At 40.3% G+C, this 25869-nt stretch overlaps 1 protein-coding gene across 3 annotated transcripts in view; it reads left to right on the forward strand.

Moving 5' to 3' along the window:
* The first annotated feature begins 7018 nt into the window (after nucleotides 1-7018).
* The window catches only part of Tango6 (transport and golgi organization 6 homolog), a 173681-nt gene continuing 154830 nt past the window's right edge, over nucleotides 7019-25869 (forward strand). For 2 of the 3 annotated variants that reach the window (XM_077793128.1, XM_026404520.2), the window contains exons 1-6: nucleotides 7019-7132; nucleotides 15038-15675; nucleotides 17212-17328; nucleotides 20000-20141; nucleotides 23412-23548; nucleotides 25070-25232. In XM_077793128.1, coding sequence (XP_077649254.1) covers nucleotides 7036-7132; nucleotides 15038-15675; nucleotides 17212-17328; nucleotides 20000-20141; nucleotides 23412-23548; nucleotides 25070-25232 — 1294 coding nt within the window. In that variant the 5' untranslated portion in view covers nucleotides 7019-7035. The remainder of the gene's footprint in view (nucleotides 7133-15037; nucleotides 15676-17211; nucleotides 17329-19999; nucleotides 20142-23411; nucleotides 23549-25069; nucleotides 25233-25869) is intronic. The other variant, XM_026404518.2, reaches the window with a different exon arrangement.

Genomic DNA, 25869 nt, shown 5'->3' on the forward strand with positions numbered 1-25869 from the left:
CAGAATCCCCAAGTGCCTGCTTTTAATGGGTCTACAGAAAACACTGGCTGATCTGGACATAGTTGCCTGATTCTAACTGCACACAGAAAACTGTAGATATTAGAAATCCCATTATATTTTCTTAGAAGCAGGAAGTAAACACTGCCCTAATGTATGTTAAGTAAGGGGAAGAAAATTACTTTGATTTGAATTTCTTTTTTTTTTAATTCAAAATGCAAATTTTTTGGGCAACTACAGAAGAGTTGCATTGAAATTGCTTTACTGTCAACTGTTTTGGGAAGGAAAAAAATTATGTCTGCAATCAGTTGTTGGAATTGTCTTGATTTTTGCATTTTAAACTATCTGATGTAGGTATAGAGACATTCTCTAAGTTTTGAGTGTAAATGTGTGTGGGTGCTGATAATTTTGAATTTTCTTTGGGAGTGGAAGAAGAAAACAATTCAAGCTGAGAAATTTATTCTTAAGGAAGCATTTTTTATAAATTTTATTAAAGAATTTTGTTAAATCATTGTCAAACTTGTTTGATTTGTTTCCACTGAAATTCTAAGCAAGGCAAAAGGAAGATGGAAAGGATGAATTCATTTAAGATGTGCAGAAAGAAGCCTCAGGGTGAAATGACCTCTCCAGAATTTTTAGTTTCCCCTTTTCTGTCGAAAGTAGAATAACTATATTCAAAATGTAACTCTGCTCAAAGACTATCCATTCATGTGGTGAAACCAATAAAATTCCAAGGTCAAATGGGAGCTGGTCACAGTGGTACACGTCTGTAATCCCAGGCTGAGGAAGGAAGATCTCGAGTTCAAAGCCAGCCTCAGCAAAAGCAAGGCACTAAGCCACTCAGACACCAATAAAATACAAAATAGGGCTGTGGGTGTGTTTCAGTGGTCTAGTGCCCTGGAGTTCAATCCCCAGCAACCCCTGTACCAATGCACTTCCCCCCACCAAAAAAAAATCCAAGGTCAATGGGAGACTCAGTGAACCTCTAGCTAGGGAACAAAAGCAGTTTCAAGCGATGCTCACCTAGTCAGCAACGTTAGCATAGGCCAGTGGTTTCCACTGAGGAAAATTGTGCCCCCCCCCCTTTTTTTTTTTTTTTTGGTGCTGGGGATCAAACCTAGGGCCTTGTGCATATGAGGCAAGCACTCTACCAACTGAGCTATATCCCCAGCCGTTTGTGGCCCCTTTTGCCAGGGAACATTGAATAATTTCTGGAGGTACCAGGGAGATCCTTCTGTGATCAACTCAAGGCCAGGGATACTGCTAAACATCCCAAAATGCACAGGACAGTCCCACACAATAAGGAATTATCCAGCCCAAAATGTTATTAGTGCTGCTGAGAATGCTTGGGATAGGCTGACAACTTTTTTTCCCCCCCGCTAGAGGGGTATGATTTTTTTTTTCGATAATTTTTTAAAATCATGGTGTATAAAATTAAACACATTGTTGTGCATCTGTCCTCACCGCCCATCTTCAGGACTTTTCACCATCCCAACTGAAACTCTTCATTTTATCATTTTTAGGTATATAATTCAAAACATATCTGTTCTATTACTGTCTCTGAGAATTAGCCTATTCTCTATAGTTTATGTAAGTGAAATTTATTTGTATTTTTGTTTTTGGAGTGCTTAGTATAATTTTCAAAGTGCATCCAAAATCTCATTCCTTTTTAAGACTAAGTAGTATTCCATTGTATGCATATACCACATTGTGTTTATCCATTGTGTTTATCTTGGGTTGTTTCTACCTTTTTCTACATTTTTCTTTTGAAATGAACACTGGCATACAAGTACCCATTGGAGTTTCTACTTTTAATTATTTTAGGAATATATCTAGACAGAATTTCTGGGTCATGTAATTCTATGTTTAGCTTCTGAAGAGCCACCAAGCCATCTTGATTGGCTTGGAGTGAAAATCAAAAAAATCTACAAAAAGACCTTTTTTGGGAAATTGGGGAGTTGAATCTGAATCATTTAAGAAATAAATCTTGGGTACCAATAATGGTTGCATGGCTCTAAGAGAACTGTTAATATAAATGCTGAAGGGATAAAGTGTCATGACATCAGGAATTTAATTTAAAAATTGTTCAAAAAAAGTTTAAATTGAGAGCTAGTGAGAAAGCAAATGTGGCAAAATGTTCATAATGCCCGGATCTACGTGAAGGGTATGTAAGTATTCATGTACTATTTCCGTTTATTTTCAGGTTGAAGGCATTTCAAAATAAAATGTTGGGGGAATTAAGGAGCTCAGAAATAAATCTCACATGTGTAATCAAATGGTATTTGACAATGGTGCAAAACCACTCAGTGGGGGAAGAGATAGTCTTCAATAGATGAGCTGGGGAAACTGGTAGAACACTGCTTAGCATGTTCAAGGATCTAGGTTCAATCCTCAGCCCTGCCCCCCAAAAAAATAATTTAGGGGCCAATTATGAAAATAGAATACAACTCTTCTAGTTATCACTTGTAACTTTAAAAGATAGTCTCCCTAAGGTCACTTAATTTGCTGGGGTCTTTCCTGTTCTGTAAAACAGCCATTGATAGTCGTTGAGTGCTATTAGTCTCCTTGGTTTTGGGTTGAGCAAACACCCATAGCCTGCTTTGATGACTTGTTCAGCTGCTGTCCCTCAAGTCCTGGTAATGGGCTCCTTGTTTGGCCAACGACAAATGAACACATTTTACGTGAATACAGGCCTCTGTGTGTCTTGTATATCCTCAGATAGCTCTTTGCAAAGGGAGGGATCCCTCTTAGATATAGCTTTTGTGAAGATTGGTTGTAATGCTTATTTATTAATAATATACTACAGGGATTCCCAGGCTGCCTGGTACATGCCTGAAATTCCAGCACCTGAGACAGGAGGATTGCAAGTTTGAGGCCAGCCTCAGAATTTAGCAAGGCCCTAAGAGTTGGGGATGTAGTGCAGTGGTAAAACACCTCAGGGTACAATCCCTGGTAAAACAAACAAAAAACTACCCAGAGCAAACCGAGGAAGGAATTTCCTTGCTTCAAGTCCTATAATCTAAAAATCCCATAAGCTTTCATATCTGATTCTTAGGAGACAGAATTTAAAAACCTATTTTATGTGACTTGAGGCCTGGAGAAGCCTGGGAATGTTTCCTTCTTCAGAAACAGCTCAATGCACACTAAAGTCTTATGAACGTGGGACACTCCTAACATACATAACATGTTTATCACCCACTGTTCCACCTGGGACATATCTGGTTTTTTATTTAAAAAAGCTTTTGTGAGCCAGCTGTGTGCATGCCTGTAATCTTAGCTACTTGAAAGGCTGAGGTAGGAGGCCAGACTGGGCAACTTAGTAAGACTCTGCCTTAAAAACTAAAATGGTCTGGGGACATAGCTCAATGATAGAGAAGGGTTGAAATTAGGAATTTCAACTTGTAGTATCAAAGCCTACAGACCTTAAAGGATTATAAACATAAATGTGTAAGTTCCATATATTTGGGATAAAGGATTCTAAACTCTGGGAATCCTATCATTTTTTGTTAGTCCCACACCAGTACTTGCTTTACTTGTGGCCGGCCTGTCTGGTAGGGCCTTAGCCCTGAAACCCAAGCTTCAGAGGCCCCAGCTGGCCTTCTTCACCATGCCCCTACCTCTGAGCAAGAAATCTGCCGGGTCTGGGAGCCTTGACTACCCCATTCCCCAAATCTTCAAATTTCAGGACCCTGGAATTCCCTGCCCAACCATCCTGAGCCTGCTTCCTGGGATAAGTGGGTCTCTTCACTTGGTCTGCCTTGGTGAGATACATCAGGCTTCCCGTGTGAGCAATCACAGGCCATGAGTGGTGGGATGTTGAGGGCCACAGCCGAGTCAGGATGAAGCATGGCATTTTTGCCAGAAGTAGTGGTTGAGAGGTGACGCTAGCGAGCCATTAAGATGATGACTTTTGAGTTCTGGCGGAGTTCCCGTTGAGTTCCGCTTCAGCTCTCTCAGGGATTCCCGGAGAGTTCCCATTGGTTGGGGAAGTGCCGGAGGAGGGATATTTCCAGTTGCTGGTTCCTGGAGGAGCCCGTTCGGGGGAGTTCCCAGGAGTGTGTGTGGAGTGTGCTGGTGGAGTTCAGAAATAAAGTTTGTTCCTGCTTCAGTGGCTTGTGATTTGTGCCCAGCCAGACTGCGGCAGTGGGAGGCAAGCAAGTTGCCTAGGGATGTTCAGGGCTGGGGCATCCCCATATGTGAGTGCCAAGCCTCATGGTGCAGGATGGAGACGACTGTGAGGAGTAAAGAGAATCAGGCTCCCCCATGCAATTCTCCATATTAATACATTATTTTTTCTAGGTAGGAGGACATAAAATATTTAGCAGTCTATTAGTTGGATTTATACTTTTTTTTGGTACTAGGGATTGAACCCAGTGGTGCTTTACCACTGAGCCACAACCCCTGCCCTTTTAATTTTTGTCTTTTGAGACAGGGTCTCACTAAGGGGCCTTGCTAATTTACTGAGGCCTTGAACTTGTGATCCTCCTGTTTCAGCCTCCTGAGTCATTTCCTCACATAAGGTGGGAGGGTCCCCACTTCATTTTTGCCCCATTCCCACAAAATGCGTTATACCCATTTCACTAAATATTTAACAACTCTAAATCAGCTTAAGTTTTTTTTTATTCCCCCAAAATGAACTTGTGCCCATAGACAGCTGAATAAAACTTGTCTAGTGACAAAGACTGGAAGGAAAAACAATGAAAGAGCATTATTGTCGAGACACACAACTAAACCAGTCAGGGTTAGGGTTAGGGTTAGGGTTAGGGTCCAGGTGAATTGGGATAGCATGAAATAATCACACAGAGACAGAGAAATACCTTTTTTCTTTGGGTTCTGTAACAGCTCCTCTGACCCAGCTCCCACAAAGGAGGCAAGGCAGGCAAGAAAGAGAAACAGCACACCTTAAACCCGGTTTTACTGGGAAGAAGCCATTCAAATGAGGCAAGGGGTCAGGTTTCAGGGCTTCATGATGTCTTGCAGGTCAGCAGGTTGACTGACATCTTGGAAGGCCATGCCCATCTCATGTACAGTGGGATGATCAAAAGCAGAGCAAGCGAAAGTCCACAAATAGGTGCACAGCCCAGACAGAGCTGCATGGTTAGTCTAGTCCACTTTCTGCACTCAAAATGCTCACAGCTCACACACACAGCCCATTGCTGGCTTGCCACATCTCCACATTCCCATCGTTCAAAGCTAGGGGGCGCTCAGCTTCTATGTGGCAGCTCCCAGCACATAGTAATTTTGTTGGTCATTTATTTCTACTTCAAAGATGTTTTTCTAATTTAAAGATGCTTTGGCAGGATTTTATTTGAAGAGATTAAGAGAAAGGTCAGGTACTATTTACTAAGCCTCGTCTGTAGCAAAAAGTGCCAAATATTTGAAGCAGTGTCATTTTAACTTTCTTTTGTAGCTTTATGAAAACAGTTCAATTATTACTTCACTTTAGAGATTAGGAAATGGTCAATGAATTGGGCTGGAACTCAGAGAAAAGGGGCCTAACAGGCTCAGATAGAGGTACTAAATGGAAAGTTTCTTTCTCCACAGCCGTGGGTTTGCATATGGAACACATCTGCTTCCCTAGACTTCAAGCAGTTAATGCTGAAGGTCAGTCATCTGCAAGAAATCAAGACCACAGGGTCTCAGGGAGAATTTTCTCAAAGTGGGTGGTGAGAGTGGGGGTGTGTTCTTGCAACATTGATAGGGCATCATAATCAACTTTTAATGAGAGAAGACTCAGGCAAAAATAAAAGTTCTGCCCTTAGAAGCATTGTCCTGCAACTTATGAATGCCCCATCACAATTTATGTAGGTGAAAAACTTGTTTCTGATTATCTGAATTTTAAATTCATTCTGTTTTATATGTAAACACAATTTGTGGGGGCACTGTTTTACAATTTTCTTTCTTTTTGGTACTGGGGATTGAACCCAGGGGCACTCTACCACTGAATTACATCCCTAGCCCTTTTTATTTTTTATTTTAAGACAGGTTCTGGCTAAGTTGCTTAGGGTCTCCTTAAGTTCCTGAGGCTGGTCTTGAACTTTTAATTCTCCTATCCTAGCCTCAGGAGTTGTTGGGATTACAGGTATGTGCCACTGCACCTGCTAGTCTGAATTTTCTAGGAATACAACAAGCAGATAAGTAGAACAAAGATCAATTTTGGAAGTCCCTTTCAAAAAAACATATCACCAATATCAACATCTGTAGCTGTTACATTCATCATGGTCATATATATGTATATATTTATTCTTTTTTGTATATATTTTTAGATGTCACAAAGAAGTCAGCAATGTTCAATTGAATATTTTTATTTATTCAAACTCATCTATAAGTAGATGTAAGCACGCTTCTACCTCATTTTGCCTTTCCATGTTGCAATACACAAGTATTTTCATATTGAAATACATCGCGGTACTGGGGATTTATTTATTCGCAATACTCGGGATTGAACCACTGAGCCATATACCCAGTCCTTTTGATTTTTTATTTTAAGGCAAAAATCTCACTAAGTGGACTAGCCTGGCCTCGAATTTGCGATCCTCCTGCCTCGGCCTTCCGAGTCAGTAAGATTATAGGTGTCTGTCACCATGCCCGGCAGAAATATATATTATTTTATGATAAACGTCCCCCGCTTCTCTCTCTCCCTCCCTTGCTCTCTTTTTCCAGGAGTGGGGACTGAACCCAGGGTTGACTTACCACTGAGCTACATCCACAGCCCTCTTTTCATTTTTTTATTTTCAGACAGCGTCTTGCCAAGTTTTTCAGGATGCCCTGGAACTCGTGATCCTCCTGCCTCGCTATCTGCTGCTTTATCCTGCAATTTTTTCATACTGAGTTCTAAAACTGTGTGGTGCTTCGTCCATCACCAGGCTCAGGGAGGAAAGGTAACCCCAAACCAATATTTATGCGAAGGGGGCGTTCCTGACCGAGTTGGCCCCGCCCCACGCCGCGCACAGCGCCTCCAGCCGCACTCAACATGGCAACAGCGCTGTTCCACCAGGGCGCTTGAGCAGCGCGCAGGCGTCATATTCCACTCCAGTCATGGCGGCCCCGGCACCGGCGGTAGGCAGCGGGGCTGTGGAGACGTGCGGTCTGGACCAGATTCTGGAAGCGTTGAAATTGCTGTTGAGCCCGGGAGGTGAGAAGACGCATCTCGACACCGGGCTGGGCGGCCACTTTTCCAGCGCTGCCTTGCTCCCTCAGCGTGCGCCCCTCAGGCTTTCTCGGGACCCTGCTGCTGAGGGAATTTGGGCATTGTCCAGGTTCTTTTCAAACTTGGGGAGACTGAGGCTCAAGGAGGGCATGGGAGCAGTCCAAGACTGGTACTAGCAACATCTTTTGAGGGCTTCTCCGCGCCAGGCACTTTTAAGCGCCCGGGGTCCATTATTTAATTCTGCACCTCTCAGGGGCGGGCGCTGAGGAAACAGCCTCGGAGGGCTTCAGGCGCCCAGAGGTGGCATGTGAGGTCCTAATCGCTTGAGGGCCCGGGGCCTGGGTGGACGCTAGAGATTTGTACCGACTGCCATGGAGTCCCGAAATGGGAAGCCGTGAAGTTTGAAGTTTGAGGGGTTTTGGGGAGAGTAAACTGAGGTTTCCAATTTGGTAGGAGGGATTTACAGTCACGTTGAATCTTCTGTGCTGAGTTAATAAGATCTTCCCAATTTAGAATCTGAAGGTACCTTGGCAAGAGTTGAGCCTAGCACTCTTTTACCACTGAGGACAGGTGGTGGCGTTTGGAAGTCATTAAGTAACCCCAAATTCATGGGGTCCAGCAGGGCGCTGTGGCGCACGCCTGTCATTCCTGTCATCCCAGCGATTTGGGAGTCTGAGGCAGGAAGATCAATTTATAGAGATATTCTCTCTCTCTCTGTCTCTCTCTCTCTCTCTTTCTCTCTCTATTTGGGAGTCTGAGGCAGGAAGATCAATTTATAGAGATCCTGTCTGTCTGTCTGTCTGTCTGTCAATTTATAGAGATCCTGTCTGTCTGTCTGTCTCTCTCTCTCTCTCTCTCTCTAAATCAAATTAGAAGACTATCTCATCGATTTTTTTAGTTTTAGGTGGACACAATATTTTTTTAAAAATATTTTTTAGTTGTAGATGGGCACAATATCTTTATTTATTTTTATGTGGTGCCGAGGACCGGACCCAGTACCTCACACTTGCATGGCAAGTGCTCCACCACTGAGCCCCAGCCCCACGATATCTTTATTTTACATTTATGTGGTGCTGAGGATGGAACCCAGTGCCTCGAGCATGCTAGGTGATCGCTCTACCACTGAGCCACAACCCCAGCACTATCTCATCCTCTTCTTGGACTAAGGCAGATTATTGAATATGAAACCTCTGGTACTGTCTGGAGCTTTGGAACTTTGGGAAAGGACTTAAGAAATAGAACCCTGGTAGGAGGGCACTATGGCACAGGTGATTTCAACTGAGGCAAAGGGATGGAAAATATAAGTCCAGCCTGGGCAAGTTAGCCTGAACTTGTCTCAAAGTTAAATTTTTAAAAAGGATGGGTGGGTAGCCCATCGGGGTAGTGTAGGTCTGTAATCCCAGTGGGCCTGGGAGGCCAAAGCAGCAGGGTTGCAAGTTCAAAGCCATCCTCAGTAACAGCGGGGCGCTGGGCAACTCAGTGAGATCCTGTCTCTAAGTAAAATAAATACAAAAAAGGGCTGGGGATGTGGCTCAGTGATTGAGGGCCCCTCAGTTAAATCCTTAGTATTCCCCTCACCCAAAAAAAGGATGGGGGTGTAACTCAGAGGTAGAACACTTTTCTAGTATGTGCCTAGGCTCTGGGTTCAATTCACAGTATCACTCAAACAAAAAAGGAATAAAAGCAGCAATAGAGCCCTGCTCATAATTGAAATATATATAGTGGGGGAAAGGATTTTAGGATTAGTAAGGTAAAGGCACATGAAAGTACATAAGATGATGTTCTCAGTCACAATATTTTTTAAGATGATGTGTGTGTGTATTTATTTTGGTTATAGATGGACAAAAAACCTTATTTATTTATTGTGTGGTGCTGAGGCCTCACACATGCTAGGCAAACACTCTACCACTGAGCCACAACCCCAACCCCTCAGTCATAGTATTTGACCTAAAATTGCAACAGCTTCAAACATTAACACTATGCTAATGGAGCAGGATGAGGTTCCATATACCTGTAATCCCAGCTATTTGGGAGTATGAGGCAGGAGGCTCAAGTTCAAAGTCAGCCCCAGCAATTTGGTGAGGCCCTAAGCAATTTAGGGAGACTTTATCTCAAAATAAAAAAATAAAAAGGGCTGGGGTTATGGCTCAGTGGTTAAATGCTCCTGGGTTCAATCCCTGGTCATAACAAAAACCATACTAATGGTAACTGAAAAGAAGTTATTAATAATAGTAAATGAGTGCTAAGTGCCACTCTCTATAGTATGCTGTTTATGTATATATCATTTAATCTTCACAACAGTCCCATCATAGAGGTATTAAAGAGAGAGTGAGTGAGTGAGAGAGAGAGAAAGAGAGAGAGAGAATTTTTTTAATATTTATTCTTTAGTTCTCGGTGGACACAACATCATTGTTTGTATGTGGGGCTGAGGATCGAACCCGGGCCGCATGCATGCCAGGCGAGCGCGCTACTGCTTGAGCCACATCCCCAGCCCTGTGCTCTATATTTATAAATGAAGGAACCAAAGCTCAGGTACATTGGAAATTGCCCAACATAAAACTAAGAAGTGGCAGAGCTAGGATTTGAATTTAGGTTTCTTCCACTAAAAACATGGTAAACATACTACATTGCCCCCCAAGTTAGAGTCAAACTGCAAAATATACTTTTTTTTTTTTTTATAATTTTATTTATTTTTTAGTTCTCGGCGGACACAACATCTTTGTTGGTATGTGGTGCTGAGGATCGAACCCGGGTCGCACGCATGCCAGGCCAGCGCGCTACCGCTTGAGCCACATCCCCAGCCCATGCAAAATATACTTTAATTTGCTAAAGGAGAGGTCACTTGTTTAGCAACTGTAGTTATATTCAATACCATTGAGAAGAAGGTTAGATAAGCAGAAACTTGGAAGTAGTCATCTATCACAAAACACATATAACTTCATTTACAGAAGGTCCTTCTAATCTCTAAGGCTATGTGGTGAAGTTATATATGCATATTCATTTGACTTATTCCTATTTGAAAAAGAATAAGTGCTGTGGTAAGATCATATTATTTTGTATATATAATCTATTATATGTTGTGTAAACCTGCCTTCTGTTCTCTTTCATTTAATATTTTGTACTGGGATTGAACCCAGGGTCTTGTGCATGCTAAGCACATGTTCTACCACTGAGCTGTTTTTTTCTTTTTTTCTTTTTAATATTTATTTTCAGTTTTTGGTGGGCACAACATCTTTATTTTATTTTTAGGTGGTGCCAAGGATGGAACCCAGTGCCCCACGCATGCCAGGAGAGCACGTTACCGCTTGAGCCACATGCTCAGCCCTGAGCTGTTTTTTTTCTTATCCTATTAGCTGCTAAGGCAATTTAGAAGTACCTATACATAATAAGAATGGCCCTGATGAACATAGGGTCTTGAGATAGGAAGAAAGTATTGGTTGAAATTATATACAACTGAATTAAACATTTTTGATCTGTCTACCTATTTTGATCACTATCTTTGAAGTAATATTTACAAGGAGTCAATTTATATTCTTTCCTCAGTGCTTTTGGAATACAAAAATAGGAGCTGGGGTTGTGGCTCAGTGGTGCAGCGCTTGCCTAGCATGTGTGAGGTACTGGTTTTGAGCCTCAGCACCACATAATAAATAAATAAATACATAAAGATAGTGTGTGTGTATATATGTGTGTATGTATGTATGTATGTATATGTATGTGTGTGTGTGTGTATATGTATATATATATGTATATATATATATATACATATATATATATATATATATATATATATATATATATATATATATATAAACACAGTGTGCTGTCTGCATCTTGTCTATTTGGGGAGATTTCCAACACGGCAGGATAACAAGTAGTCAATGGGTGGCATATGTAACAACAACTGAATGGAGAAGTTATGTGTGGGTGAGACTTAAGAATCATAGAAGAAAGAGGAATTGAGGCTGGATTCCAATTAGACGAAAAGAAGGAAAACATCCAACAAGGTTTTACTTTTGACCTTCAAAAGTTCTGTTACTTTAAGCATTTTCTGTTCCCCTGCCTTTCGTGTGTGTGTGTGTGTGTGTGTGTGTGTGTGTGTGTGTGAGAGAGAGAGAGAGAGAGAGAGATAATGTTTGTATTTGTAGTACTGGGGTTTAAACCCAGGGATGCCTTACCACTGAGCTACATTCCAGTCTTTAATTTTTTATATATTTTTTTTAATAATTTTGATATAGGGTCTTGCCACATTGCCCAGGCTGGTCTTGAACTTGTGATCCTTAGCACTCAGCCTTCCAAGTTACTGGGATTAAAGGTGTACCCAGTTTAGTGTATTTTATCAACCATGGAACAAGTAAGGATATCTCCACCTCCATTGTTATAAATTGTGTTAAGCAGAATTTGAAGACTGTTAATATTAGTGAAATTTAGTTTATAAAAAGTAAAGGCCAAACCTGGAGTGGTGGTATAGGCCTGTAATCCCAGTGACTAAGGAGGCTGAGATAGAAGGAATGAAAGTTCAAGGCCAGCCTCAGCAATTTAGTGAGACCCTGTCTCAAAATAAAAAATAAAAAGGGGTGGGGATGTGGCTCGATGGTAGAGCACCCTGAGTTTAATCCCTAGTATCTATCAATCTGTTGGTGAATTAAAAAAAAAAAATGTTGAGGGCTTCAAAGAGCTTTTATGTGGTATATATGTGTCAACATTTACTGCACTAAAAATTAATTTTTAATTAAGAAACACCTTTAAAATATTTATGTAAAAGTAACAATAAACCCTTTACATATTAGCACAGTGAATTTGGGGGGGGGGGTTGGTGAGCCACATCCCCAGCCCTATTTTGTATTTTATTTAGAGACAGGGTCTCACTGAGTTGCTTAGCGCCTTGCTATTGCTGAGGCTGGCTTTGAACTTTCGACTCTCCTGGCCTTAGCCTCCCGACCTGCTGGAATTGTATTACTGGGGATTAAACCTAGGGATGCATTACCACTGAGCTACATCCCAGCTCAATAATGACATTTTAAATGAAAAATGACTAGAGGGAAGAGCATCATTGTTTTGTTTTGTTTTAATATTTGATGTGTGGCTTATTAGAAGATTTTTTTTTAAAAGATTGAATCCTCAGCCTTACATGTGCTAGGCAAGCACTCTACCTCGAAGCTACGTCCCCAGCCTACAGCTGTGTGTGTGTGTGTGTGTGTGTGTGTGTGTGTGTGTGAGAGAGAGAGAGAGAGAGAGAGAGATATGCTGGGGATTGAACTCAGGGTCTTGTTCATGGAGGCAAGTGCTTCATCATCAGGCTCCAGCCCCCACCCTTTTAAAAAAATTTTAATTTTGAGATAATCTCTCTAAATTGCCCAGTCTGATCTTGAACTTGCCATCTTCCTGTCTCAACCTCTCAAGTAGCTGGAATTACAGGGGTATGCTGGCACAGCTGGATTTTTTAAAATATGTGTTTTTTAGTTATAGGTGGACACAATATCTTTATTTTATTTTTATGTGGTGCTGAGGATTGAACCCAGTGCTTTGCACATGCTAGGTGAATGCTCTACCTCTGAGCCAAAACCCCAGCCCCTGGCACTGCTAGATTTTTATGTCTGCTCCTTTCAGTCAATCCTGTTTGTTTTGGTTGAAGTAAGTGACAGATCCCTGAGACTCACATAGCTATGTAGTTGAAAAAAAGGGAGGGATTTCAGTCACATTTTCAGATAGTTGTTTATATTTTTCCCGTATAATATACTAAAACTCAACAAGATGTTTTCTTACCAGTATAGACTCTGAACTCATATTAGAGAGTAGAATGGCAAATAATGTCATAATAAGAGGGTTTTTTTTTTTTTTTTTTGTGGTGCTGGGAATTGATCCCAGGCCTTTACACATGCAAGTGTTGTACCGCTGAGCCATACCCCCAACCCTTTATGAAATAGTTTTGACTTTGAAGACCCCCTGGGGGAATTTTTGGAACCCTCTCAAACCCACACTGAGAACCACTGCTTTAAGGGAGTACTTCCATTTATTTTCAAGGACCATAGATTTCATTTTCATCACCAGTAGAGGGCAGAAAAGACTATTAAGAGGCTTTTGGATCATACTTAAGTAAGAGCTTTTGTTTCAAATCACCTTCTTTGTGTCCCATGTTTGGGTTCAAAGATCTTATAAAGTCACAGGAAGTCATATAGAGATAGGTTAGTGATTTAATGTTTAGTGGCAAGAAGCAATGAGAGCATCCATTTCCTTTTTGGGTTTTATATGAACTAAAGGAATCAGATTTTTTAAAAAAATATATTTATTTTTTAGTTGTACACAATATCATCTTTATTTTATTTATTTTTATGTGGTGCTGAGGATCAAACCCAGGCCTTGCACATGCTAGGTGAGCGCTCTACCACTGAGCCACAACCCCAGCCCGAGGAATCAGATTTTTAAAAAAAATTTTTTTGAGTTGTAGTTGGACACAATGCCTTTATTTTATTTGTTTATTTTTATGTGGTGCTGAGGTTTGAACCCAATGCCTCACATGTGCTAGGCAAGTACTCTACCACTGAACCATAACCTCAGCCCAAGGAATCAGATTTTAAAACTAGTGGATTAGAACACTAACTTTGGACAGCCCTAGAGAAATATTCTTACTATTCTGATTCTCATTATTTTGAAAGGACAATGGTAATGGGGATGTAGCTCTGTGGTAGAGTGCTTGCCTAACATGCACTAGGTTTGATCTCCAGCACTGTAAAGAAAAAAAAATGTAAGAACAATGTTGTTTTATTTATTTATTAGGTACTGGGGATTGAACCCAAGGGTGTTTTACTTCTGAGCCACATTCCAGTCCATTTAATTTTTATTTTGAGATAGGGTCTTAGCTAAGTTGCTGAGGCTGGCCTTGAACTTGCTGTCCTCCTGCCTCAGTCTCCTGAGTTGCTGAGATTATAGGTGTGTGCTGTCCCACACAACTAGATTTTATTTTTTACATCATCTTTAGGTCTATAGAAAATATGAGCAGGAAGTAGAGAGAGTTCTCATACTCCTTTCTCCACCCCAATCCTAATTTCCCCTATTATTAACATTAGTGTGGTATGTGTGTTATAATTGATTAACATATCTTGATATATTTTTATTAACTAAAATCCATAATTTGCTTTAGAGTTCTCAGTTGGTAGTATACAGTTCTATGAACTTGAACAAATATATAATGTCTGTATATACTATTATAATACTGTACAAAATTATTTTGTGTGTGTGTGTGTGTGTGTGTGTGTGTGTGTTTGGTACTGGGTATTGGACTCAGAGGGGGATTGAAACCAGAGGTGCTTTATCGCTGAGTGAGCTACATCCCCATTTCTTTTTATTTCTTCTTCTTCTTCTTCTTTTTTTTTATACTGGGGATTGAACTCAGGGGTACTCAACCACTGAACCACATCCCCAGTCCTATTTTTGTATTTTATTTAGAGACAAGGTCTCCTGAGTTGCTTAGTGCCTCGCAGTTGCTGATGCTGGCTTTGAACTCACAATTCTCCTGTCTCAGCCTCCCAAGCCGCTGGGATTACAGGCGTGTACCACTGTGGCCTGCATCTTTTTATTTCATTTTTGAGACAGGGTCTTGCTGAGTTGCTGAGGCTGATCTCAAATTTATGATCTTCCTGCCTCAGCCTCCTGAGTCATTGGAATTATGGGTATGTGCCATCACTCGAAGGCAGAATTATTTTTAAGAATGGTTTCACCTCCCTAAAAATCCATGCTCCATCTGTTTTTTTTGTTTGTTTGTTTTGTTTTGTTTTTTTCCTTACTTCCAGTCTCCTGGGTAGGGTGGCAAGGCATTCCACACAGAAGGAAGTATAATTTATTTTCTCTGCATATAATATATAATCTCCTTTTTTTTTTTTTAAATTTCTAAAGGCTCAGGCTCAAGTTCCTTACAGATTACAAAACATGATATCTTATTGGCTACTTTAAAATCTAATCTGTCTGCCTTGGAGGATAAACTTCTGAAGGATCCTCAGTGGAAGAAATTGAAACTACTAAGAGATGAAATTGTTAATAAGGCAGAATGGCCACAAAACTCTGTGGACATCACTTGGAGTTTTACCTCTCAAGCCTTGTTGTTGCTGTTGTGCTTGAAGGAAACCATGATCCGCCTCGCAGCTGCCTTCAATCCAGTTAAACCCAACCCTAGGACTCCAGAAGTCGCTCCTACCCTAAGCCCCGATACACTTAGTATCTCACAACAGAAGATGGTCCAGTCCGTTTTACAATTTGTAGTCATTTTGGGTGTCTGTCCCTATCTGATGCCTGGTGTTGGAGTTCCTTTGAGATATAGGACTGAGTTTGGTGCCGTTGTTCAAGACGTCGTGTGTTTGGATGTTGCTCCCCATGCAACCCGGAGACTGTATACCAGCTGCAAGGCCCTCCTCAGTGTTGGGCAGCACACATCTCTCGGGAGCTTGATTTTCTGCCGCCACTTTGGGGATATCGCAGCAGGTCTGTGCCAGCTGGGATTCTGCCCAACCAAAAAACCACTAACACCCATGGAAGAGGTAAACATACATTGAGAGATGGAGAGAGAGAATATGTGTGTTTGTGTCTGGTTGTTACAAAAGATAACTCTTAGTTCTTTGAAACGGGCCCATTGAAAGATCTGGAGTTCCTATTGAATGCCAAAGGATAGACAATGGGTAAATGCATCTTTTTTTTTGGGCAGGGGGTTGAAGAGCTTCATTTGTCAACATAGGAATTAGTCAGAAACTGTTAAGATATAAATGAAGCAGGGGTCAGTGTGGCCTATATTCTGGTGATCCTTAGCGGCCACAGCCAGGTTGCTCCATGCCCTCACTTCTCTTTCATGTGCCTGTGTCACCCTCATACTTGTTCCTTTCCTGTTTATTCACTTTTTTCTGTGTTTATAATCATTTGCCGCAAAACCACTATTATCCAAGAAGTGGCCCAAAATTATGAGCTCCCTTAATGCCTCAACAGAGCCCTGTGCTCTTTACCTGAGGGCAGTGCATCTCGACAGTTCTAGCAGTGCCTACAGCCTGCATTTCCCTGAGACGGAGCACCTGGGTCAACAGGTCTGTGTGCTATTTCTGAGGCTAAGCAATGTTGCAGGAGTCTTAGGCAGGAGACAGAAAAGAAAAGGAAAACCAAGAACCAAGTAGGAAAGGGGGTAAGAATTGACAGAGGGGCAACCTGGTGAATGTACATTGTAAAGCTGGAAAAAGTTCCACCAATAGCTGCTGCTCTGAGTAGCCCTCACATCGTAGTGTACTACATGTAATAGGCAAGACCTTGACTGTTTCACTGTGAGTGCTAATTACCAAAGGGAGACTATACTGTTGGGACTTAGATGTGCCCCAGAATAGAACCTCTGTTTACTGTCCAAGTTCTGAATGAGTGAAAACACTAGCTAACAAAATAAGAGAGATGAAAAGTAAAAAATATTACCTCTGGACTGGGTATATATCTCAGTAGTAGAGTAGTTGCTTAGCATGCCTAATGTTTGTCTAACATCCCTGGGTTTAATCCCCAGTACAGAAAGAAAGGAAAGAAAGAGAAGAAGATACCAGAAAAACATCACCTCTGTTGCTTATAAAGACAGTTGGAGGAGATAACTTATGATGGAGACATTTCCTAATGATACACTCCAGAATTAGACATATTTACTATATACCAGTTTCACCAGTGCTAGAAAACTACATTGCCTTCTGCCCTATGGCAGGGGGATTTGCCCCTGCTCAGCAAGACTGAACAGAACAGAATGTGAACTCACTCTCACAAGATAGAAGAGGAGTGAGCTGAACAGTGCATATCAAAACTGGCTAGTGATTGAATGTATTCAGTAGTCACCAGTAAGATAAGCCATATCTCTTGCCTAGAAGGGGAGTGACTGGGCATGGAGAGAGGGCCAGGAGTGTTTTTGTAGACAGCTTCCTCCATGTGGAAGGAAGTCAAGAGGGGACAGAAGCCTTCCTTTCTCTCCATTCATAACAACCTTTGTTTGGTGTTGTAAAATATTATCTTGTATTTCCTGCCTGGTTTGTATTCCTCTAAAGCTGAGTCCATATTTTTTGTAGGTTTTAACTGAAGAGGAAAGGACTGTATCCAGGGGGGCCTTGAGAGACCTCTTGGATCAAGTGTATCAACCATTGGCTGTCCGTGAATTACTTATCCTCCAGGGAGGACCTCCCCAGGTATTTTCCTGGGTGAACTGTTAGTGTGTGGTGTGCTATGTTCTCTTAGAAAATTAGATAATTTTAGTTACCTATTTAATGATCTTTTTTTGTGTGTGTGTGGTGCTGGGGATTGTACATAGAATGGCAAGCACACTACCAACTGAGCTATATCCCCAGCCCTTTATTTATTTTTTTTTTAAGATCGTCAAATGGTATTTATAAAACTCAGTGACAGATGGGCATGGTGGTACACATTTGTGATCCCAGTGACTCAGAAGGCTGACGGAGGAAGATCACAAGTTTGAAATCAGCCTCATCAATTTAGTGAGACTGTCAGCAATGTAGCAAGATCCTGTCTCAAAATAAAAAATCTGGGGATATAGCTCAGTGGTAAATTACCTTAGCTTCAATCTCTAGTACAATAAAACAAAACAAAACTAAAAGACATTGACCTTCAGAATAATATAAAATGCCTTTTCATTAGTGGAATCATGGATACTTTCCCAAGAATATTATGATCACTTTTTTAAGGCTATGGCAGTTTTTTTTTTAATATTTATTTTTAAGTTGTAGGTGGACACACAATCTTTATTTTATTTTTATGTAGTGCTGAGGATCAAACCTAGGGCCTCGCAAGTGCTAGGTGGGCACTCTACCACTAAGCCACAACCCCAGCCCAGGCTATGGCAATTTTATGTAAAATATATTTTATTCATTCTGAAACTAGATCCTTTTTTTTTTTTAAACTAAAATTTAACTGTTTACAATGTATTCTTTTGGTAGAAGTATTTGGACATCTTATTCTTTGAATAGAGTTTTAGAAGTTAAGAAATTAAAAGTAGAGCAATTATTGTTTCTATATTTAACTCCTTTGTTTAAAACACAGACTAGTATCTGGGTGTGGAGGCAAGTGTGGAGGTGCATACCTGCAATCCCAGCAGCTGGGGGAGGCTGGTCACAAATTCAAGGCCAGTCTCAGCAACTTTGTGAGGTCCTAAACAATTTAGTGAGACCCTGACTAAAAGTTAAAAATGTACTAGTATACAACTAGGCATAAGAATGTTTCTTTCTTGTTTTTTAACTAATTTATCTGAAATGATTTAGTTTGCTTTTAGTACCTAAATTTTAGTTTTGAAACTAGTTACATAAAGAGTGAAGAACCAAAGAAGCAGCTTGTAGGTAAGAACAACAGTCAACTGACCGTGTATCTCCAGTGACCCCATCTCATCCCTATAATGTTTTGGTAGCCTTCCACTGGGCCTCTGGGCCTCACATACTGTTTCTGTGAATGAGTTCACAGTTTGCCAGATTAAACTAAACATGTTATAAGAACATCGTGAAAAGCAGAGGCCCTGGGATTAGGCACACTGGAATTCAACCCCAGCATGCAGGTGTATGAATTTGTAAACCTTTCCATTCCTTCTTAAGTCCCTTTTGAGATTTTGTGGGAGATACTTAATATACTGCCTAGCACATCACAGCCCTCTTAATAAATGGTAGTTATTAATCCTCGTTAAATAAAAGAGAGGACAAGCTAGTTATAATTTTTTTTTTTTTTTTTTACAGTACTGGGGATTGAACCCAGGGTCTCACACAGGCTAGGCTACATCCCAAGACTAGGATTAAATATTTCTGTCACTAATTTTTAAAAAAAATTTTAATATTTATTTTATTTTTTTTTTTTTTCGGCTGACACAACATCTTTGTATGTGGTGCTGAGGATCGATCCCGGGCTACATGCATGCCAGGCTAGCACGCTATCGCTTGAGCCACATCCCCAGCCCTTTCTGTCACTAATTTTGATGTTTATATAGTTAAGTGCAATTGTTGTCAGCAATATGGTTAACATTCTAGTCCAAAATGAAGAACACCAAGTCTGTTTTGTTCATGATGGCTCCACAGGTCTTTCGAAAAGACCCCTTGAAGAAATACAGCTTTTTCTAGAAACTGCTGGGTCATGGGAATCAGAGTATTCAAGATCATGGAGGCAAGGTCTGGCATGTTCCCTCACTATTGTAAACTGCCCTCTTAATGGCAAATAACATTCATAAGAATCTTCTTTGGAAGTTAGAGTTGATTGGAAGGACTACATTTAGAGATTGGTTATATTAATTTTGTATTCCCAAATTCTACGTACTAAACATTGATGTGTTTGTCATTTTCTGGGTTTGAAATTTCATTAATATATATATCACTGTATTTCTACTTTCTTAAAATTAATGCTGACCTGGTGACAATAGCACATGCCTATAATCCCAGCGAATCAGGAGGCTGAGACAGGAAGATCATAAGTTTGAGGCCAGCCTCAGCAACTTAGCAGAATCCTGTCCCAAAAATAAAAAATAAAGACTGGGGATATAACTCAATGGTAAAGTGCTCCTGGGTTCAATCCCCAGTCCCAAAAAAGAAAATAAAAGTAATTCTAAAGGTTTTTGTAAAGGAGAGACTTCGTATTTTGTTTTATTTTAAGGAAAAAAAAATTTTTTTTAGTGCTGGGATTAAATCTAGGGCCTTGTACTTGCTAAGTACATGGTCTACCACTGAGCTTTATCCCTAGCCCCAAATGTTTTTGTTGTCAAATCTACAGTACACTGTTGTCAGTATGATCCAGTACCTTTGAAAAAAGCGTCCATATACTATATCTGTTTCATTGATATTCACAATTCATATCTTCCTTTCCTTTTATCAGTCCTGCACAGATGTGAAGACACAGCTTAGATGTCGGGCCCCAGCTTGGCTTCGGCGTCTGTGTGGGCAGCTGCTCTCAGAAAGGTTAATGAGACCCAGTGGTGTTCAGGCAGTAGTCCGGGGCATTTTGGAAGGAGCAGGCGGTAAGAAATAGCATGTTTCTCTTTCTTTGCTATCCATTTCCTTTTGAGTCAGATTTGAGGTGAATCACTGGCCTCTAGTCTTTGCCTTTAAAATCTGACTGAGGGTTGGAGGTGTAGTGTAGTGGAGAGCATTTGCCTAATATGTATGAGGCCCTGGGTTTGAACCCCCAGCACTGCAAAAAAGAAAAGAAAAGAAGTATTAGACTTTATCCAAGAGCATGCAGATTGGAGAGCTGCTACAAGAAAATTAGAACCCTGTATTTCTGAACTTTTTCCTTCTACTGGTGCATGTATGTATTGCTGTTATCTGGTAATATCTTGTTTTTTTCTCGTATTTGACATTTTTGGTACTCTTCACTTTTTGTTTGTTTGTTTGCTTGTTTTGCAGTACTGGGGACTGAACTCAGGATCTCATGAATGCCAGGCAAGCTCTCTGCCATTGAGCTACATCCCCAGCTCTTTTTTTTTTTTTTTTAATTTTGAGATGAGGTCTTGCTGAATTAATAAGGTTAGCCCTGAACCTGTGATGTTCCTGTCTCACCCTCCTGAGTAGCTGGGATTTAGGCGAGGGCTACTGTGCCTGGTGGTTTTCACTTATCTATGCAAATCCAGATTTCCATCCAAATTTCCTTTTACCTAAAGTTCCTTTGACATTTCTTAGGTCTACTGGCAGTGAATTCTTTTAGCTTTTATTTTGTCTGAAAAAGTCTTTACTTCACTTTATGTTTTTTAAAATATCTTTTTAGTTGTTGATAGACCTTTATTTTATTTATTTATATATAGTGCTGAGAATCGAACCCAGTGCCTCACACATGCCAGGCAAGTGCGCTACACCTGAGCCCCAGCCCCAGACCTCACCTTATTTTTGAAAGGTATTTTGCTGGGTACAAAATTCTGGGTTTACTTTTTTTTTTTTTTTTAATACTTCAAGGATGTCCCTGAGTTGTCTTCTGGTTTGTATGACTCCTGTTGAGAATTCTGCTGTCATTCTCTTTTATGTGTGTGTATGTGTGTGCTGGAGATTGAACCCAGGAGTATTTTACCAGTGATCTATATCCATGGTCTTTTTTTGTTTTTTATTTTGAGATAGGGTCTTGCTAAGTTGCTGAGTCAGGCATCAAATTTTCAACCCTCCTGCCTCAGCCTCTCGAGTCTCTGGGATTATAGGAATGTGTTACCACACCTGGCTTACTAAGCATGTTTTTAAGGTTTGGTCATGTTGTATCATGAATCAGTTATTTATTCCTTTATTTGTTTGTTTTTTGGTGGTGCTGGGAGTTGAATTAAGGATGCTATACCACTGAGTCACATCACCAGCCCTTTTTATTTTTGTTTTTTTGTGGTGCTAGGGATTGAAACCTTGTGCATGAGAGGCAAATACTCTACCAACTGAGCTATATCCCTAGCCCTCTTTTTATTTTTCATTTTGAGACAGAATCTTGCTAAATTGCCAAGACTAGCCTATAACTTGCAATCCTCCTATCTCAGCCTCTGAGTCACTGAGATTACAGGTGTGCACCACTCTGCCAGCTTTGTCCTTTATTCATTTTTTATGACTGAATGATATTCCATTGTGTTGATGTGCCTGGTAAATTTTTTTTTTTTTCCTGGGGGGTACTAGGGATTTAATCCAGGGGCACTTAGCCACTGAGCTACATTCCCAGTCTTTTTTTTTTTTTTTTTTTAATTTTGAGACAGACTCTTGCTGAGTTGTTTAGGACCTTGCTTAATTGCTGAAGCTGGCCTCAAATTTGTGATCCTCATGTCTCAGGCTCCCTAGTTGTTGGGATTGCAGGCATGTGTCACTTGTACCTGGCTTGACTGATAATTTTTGACTTGATGCTGTGTGTTTTTACTCTACATTGTTAGGTGCTAGATTTTGTTGTATACCTTTGTTGGGTTTTATTCAGCGATACATTGAAGTTTGTTGGGATCTTTTTGATCCCTTTGTCCTGGCCTTTTTTTTTTTCCTTTTTTTTTTTTTTTTTTTTTTTTGGTGGTGCTGGGGTTTGATCCCAGGGCCTTGTAAGTGCTAGGCCAGTGCTCTAACCCTGAGGCACGTCCTCAGCTTGTGATCCTGGCTTTTCAACATTGTTAGTGTGATTCTAGAGCAAATTTTCAGTTTAAGGTAATTTGACTTTATTACTAAGGCAATAAAACCTTCCTAGGACTCTATTTGATATCCTGTGTATTAGGAGGTCTTTCCATGCTGGTAAGTGGAAACACAAATTTTTCTTACCCATTTATGAACTTGAGAACTATCACATTTACTTCTTTCTGTTGGTGCTTTCCTTGGCCTTGGGGTATTTTCCTCACCTACATATGCAAATCAAAGACTTGATAGAGGAGCCCTCTGACTGTGTTTCTTTGACCCAGTGAACAGTTCATTTGGGCTACCCTTAATGGGCTAGGGCTGAAAATTCTCCCCAAGTAGTGAGAGTAATTATCAGGTTTGCCTAGTTTGCTTCTCTTCTCTCAGTGATCAGTGTCCCGGGCTGCCTGTTGTTCAGTTTCTAAAAACCACTGTTTATATATTTTTCCAGTATTATAATTGCTTAAGAATGGCTATAGTTTAAGTAAATTTAAATGAAATACATATTCAGAGATAAACACTGAGAAGCTAGTATTCACATCACATGAATAATATTAGTACAATGATTCAATGCTATTTTTTTTCCTCTGACTTTTCCAGAAGGAAAGTACAGCTGGGCATAGTGGAGCATGCTTGCAATTCTAACTGCCTAGGAGGCTGAGGCAGGAGGATTGCAAATTGGAGGCCATTCCCTGCAATTTAGTGGGACCCTGTCTGAAAAAATAAAATAGGCCGGGAATGTAGTTCAGTGGTGGTAAGAGTGCCCCTGGGTTCAATCCTCAGTACCACCAAAAAAGAAGAAAGGGAGACAGAGGGAGAGAAGGAGAAAGGAAAGAAAGAAAAGTACAGAGGGGCAGATTATCTTGCAGAAGAAATAAACAATTTATTTTTTTTGTTACTGGGGATTGAACCCAGAGGTACTTAAACACTGAGCCATATCCCAATCCCTTTTTATTTTTTATTTTGAGACAGGGTCTGAGTTGCTTAGGGCCTCCCTAAGTTGCTGGCTTTCAACTTGAGATTCCTCCTGCCTCAGCCTCCTGAGTCTCTGGGAGAAATAAACAATTTCTAATAGAGAAAAGAAACACTCTTTATCCTAAATTTAATGCAGATTTGTCACATAGAACCTTACATAGGAAATTGCTGTGAATGTTTGACATCTGTCTCCATTGTGACAGCTGGAGCAGCTGGCGGAAGTGATGCAGAGGCAACAGCTGCTGACTGGAAGAAGTGTGACTTGATTGCAAAGATTCTGGCCGCATGTCCCCAGCAGTCTCTTTCACCAGAGAGTTACTACAGGAATATCTGTCCCCAGGTGAAGTGTCTTGTTTCTTTTGACCATTCCAGGACTATCTGCTTATTTACAGAAAAAAGGATATTTTTTTTTTTTTTTTTTAAATACCAGGGCTTGAACCCAGTGGCACTTAATCACTGAGCCACATCCTAGCCCTTTTTATTGATTGATTGATTGATTGGGTACCAGGGATTGAACTCGGGGCACTCAAACCACTGAATTACATCCCCAGCCCTTTTTTATATTTTATTTAGAGGCAGGGTCTCACTCAGTTGTTTAGCACCTTGCTAGCTTTGAACTTGTGATTCTCCTGCCTTAGCCTCCAGAGCTGCTAGGATTATAAGCATGTGCCACAGTGCCTGGCTTATGTTTTATTTTGAGATAGGGTCTCTCTAAGCTGATTAGAGCCTCATTAAGTTGCTAAGGCTGGCTTTGAATTTTTGATACTTCTGCCTCAGTCTCCTGAGTTGCTGGGATTATAGGCATGCGCCATTGTACCTAGCTAGAAAAAGGACTTTTAATGTTCCTCTGAAATTGAAGTAAGAGTATTATAATATTTAAGTTTTTTGTTAAGTTATGGAACTACTCAAAAAGTAAATAAAAATCTGTGGAAGAGAATGATCTAATTTTTTAGATTTAAGAATTCCTGGGGCTGGGGTTGTAGCTCATCGGTAGAGCACTCCCCTCTTATGTGTGAGCCCCTGGGTTCGATCCTCAGCAGCACATAAAAATAAATAAACAAAACAAAATAAAGATATTGTGCCCACAATAACTTAAAAAGAAAAAAAAAAAAAAGAGAACTCCTTACCAGGGCCAAAGACATAACTCACTGGTCAAGAACTTGCCTAGCTTGTATGAAGCCCTGGGTTTGATCCCCAGCACCCCCAAAACCAAACAAACATACCATTATTAAATGACTAGCTCAAATTGCTCTCAGAGCTAGAACCTGAAATAGTTTCATTATCCTTCTTTTTCTCTTTCTCCTGGTAGTACTGGGGATCTAATCTAAGTAGAATGCCACTGAACTATATCCCCAGCCCTTTTTATTATATTTTATTTTTCAGATACATAGATTTATGAAAGCAGATACACATTCAAGGAAGAATGTGGGCTATCTCAAAGGAGAGATTTTTTTGGGAATAAAGTAAGAAGAACATATTTAAGAGAGAATGCAAGGCATTTCCAAAGGGAGAGTGAGCTGTTTTTTTATTTTGAAACAGGGTCTTATTAATTTGTTGAGTTACAGCACTAAAACTTGGAATCCTCTTTCCTCAGCTTCCTGAATTGCTGGGATAACAGTCCTGTGGCACTCCACCCAGAAGTGAATCTACATTTTATAAATTTGAAAAACTTATTAATAAACACCCAATCTTTTCAGCGCTTACACTCTTTGGTAGTGGATTGTTAAAGCCATTCTGTTAAGTCAGTGTTATCACTGCAACTTTCTTTTTTGGCTAAAGAAATAAATGTTTTTTTCCTCTTAATTACTGTCATGTTCCCTGCAAAGACCCTGATATTTGCTTTATGTGATTTTTCTTGTAGATTTTGGATTTATTTCATTTTCAAGATAAATTGACAGTACAGCAATTTCAAAGAGTCGCTACCACTACCTTTATAACTATGTCGAGAGAACAGCCACAACTGGCAGCAAAGTATTTGCTTCAGCCAATGTTAGCTCCTCTTCATCGATGTTTGAATACAGCAGGTAAAGGAGAATGTCTGGAGGTTAGGTGTCTCTCTAAAAGGCCTTCTTCAGGCTGGGGATGTGGCTCAAGCCATAGCGCGCTTGCCTGGCATGAGTGGGGCACTGGGTTCGATCCTCAGCACCACATAAATGTAAAATAAAGATGTTGTGTCCACCGAAAACTAAAAAAAAAAAAAAAAAAAAAAAAAAGGCCTTCTTCAGTGGTTCAGACTTAAGTGATTTAGTTTTCCTTTTTTTTCCCCTACAACTTTTTATTTTGAAAAATTCACAAAACTTCTAAAAAGTACTTTGAACCACTCATATGCTTCACCAACTGTTCACATTTTGTTCACATTTGCTTCCTTCCTCTTTACACATGAATATAGTTTCTCTCAAAACTAATTTGAGAATTAGTTGTAGACATCATGACATACCCCCATAAATACTTAAGCATGTGTCTCTAAAGAAAAGTGTCAGTGTCTTTCATGACCACAATACTTGATGCCACTCAGGAAATTTAACACTGATAATACTATCAGTATTTTGTCCTGGACCTTGTTTATTTATTCAAGGAATATTTATTTGTGCCAATCCTTCTTTGTGTGTTAAATTATATTTGCAACACCAGCTACATATTTGTACATTCAATCTGTTGGTA

The sequence above is a fragment of the Urocitellus parryii genome, chromosome 15, assembly GCF_045843805.1.
Source record: "Urocitellus parryii isolate mUroPar1 chromosome 15, mUroPar1.hap1, whole genome shotgun sequence".
NCBI classification, from domain to species: Eukaryota; Metazoa; Chordata; class Mammalia; order Rodentia; family Sciuridae; genus Urocitellus; species Urocitellus parryii.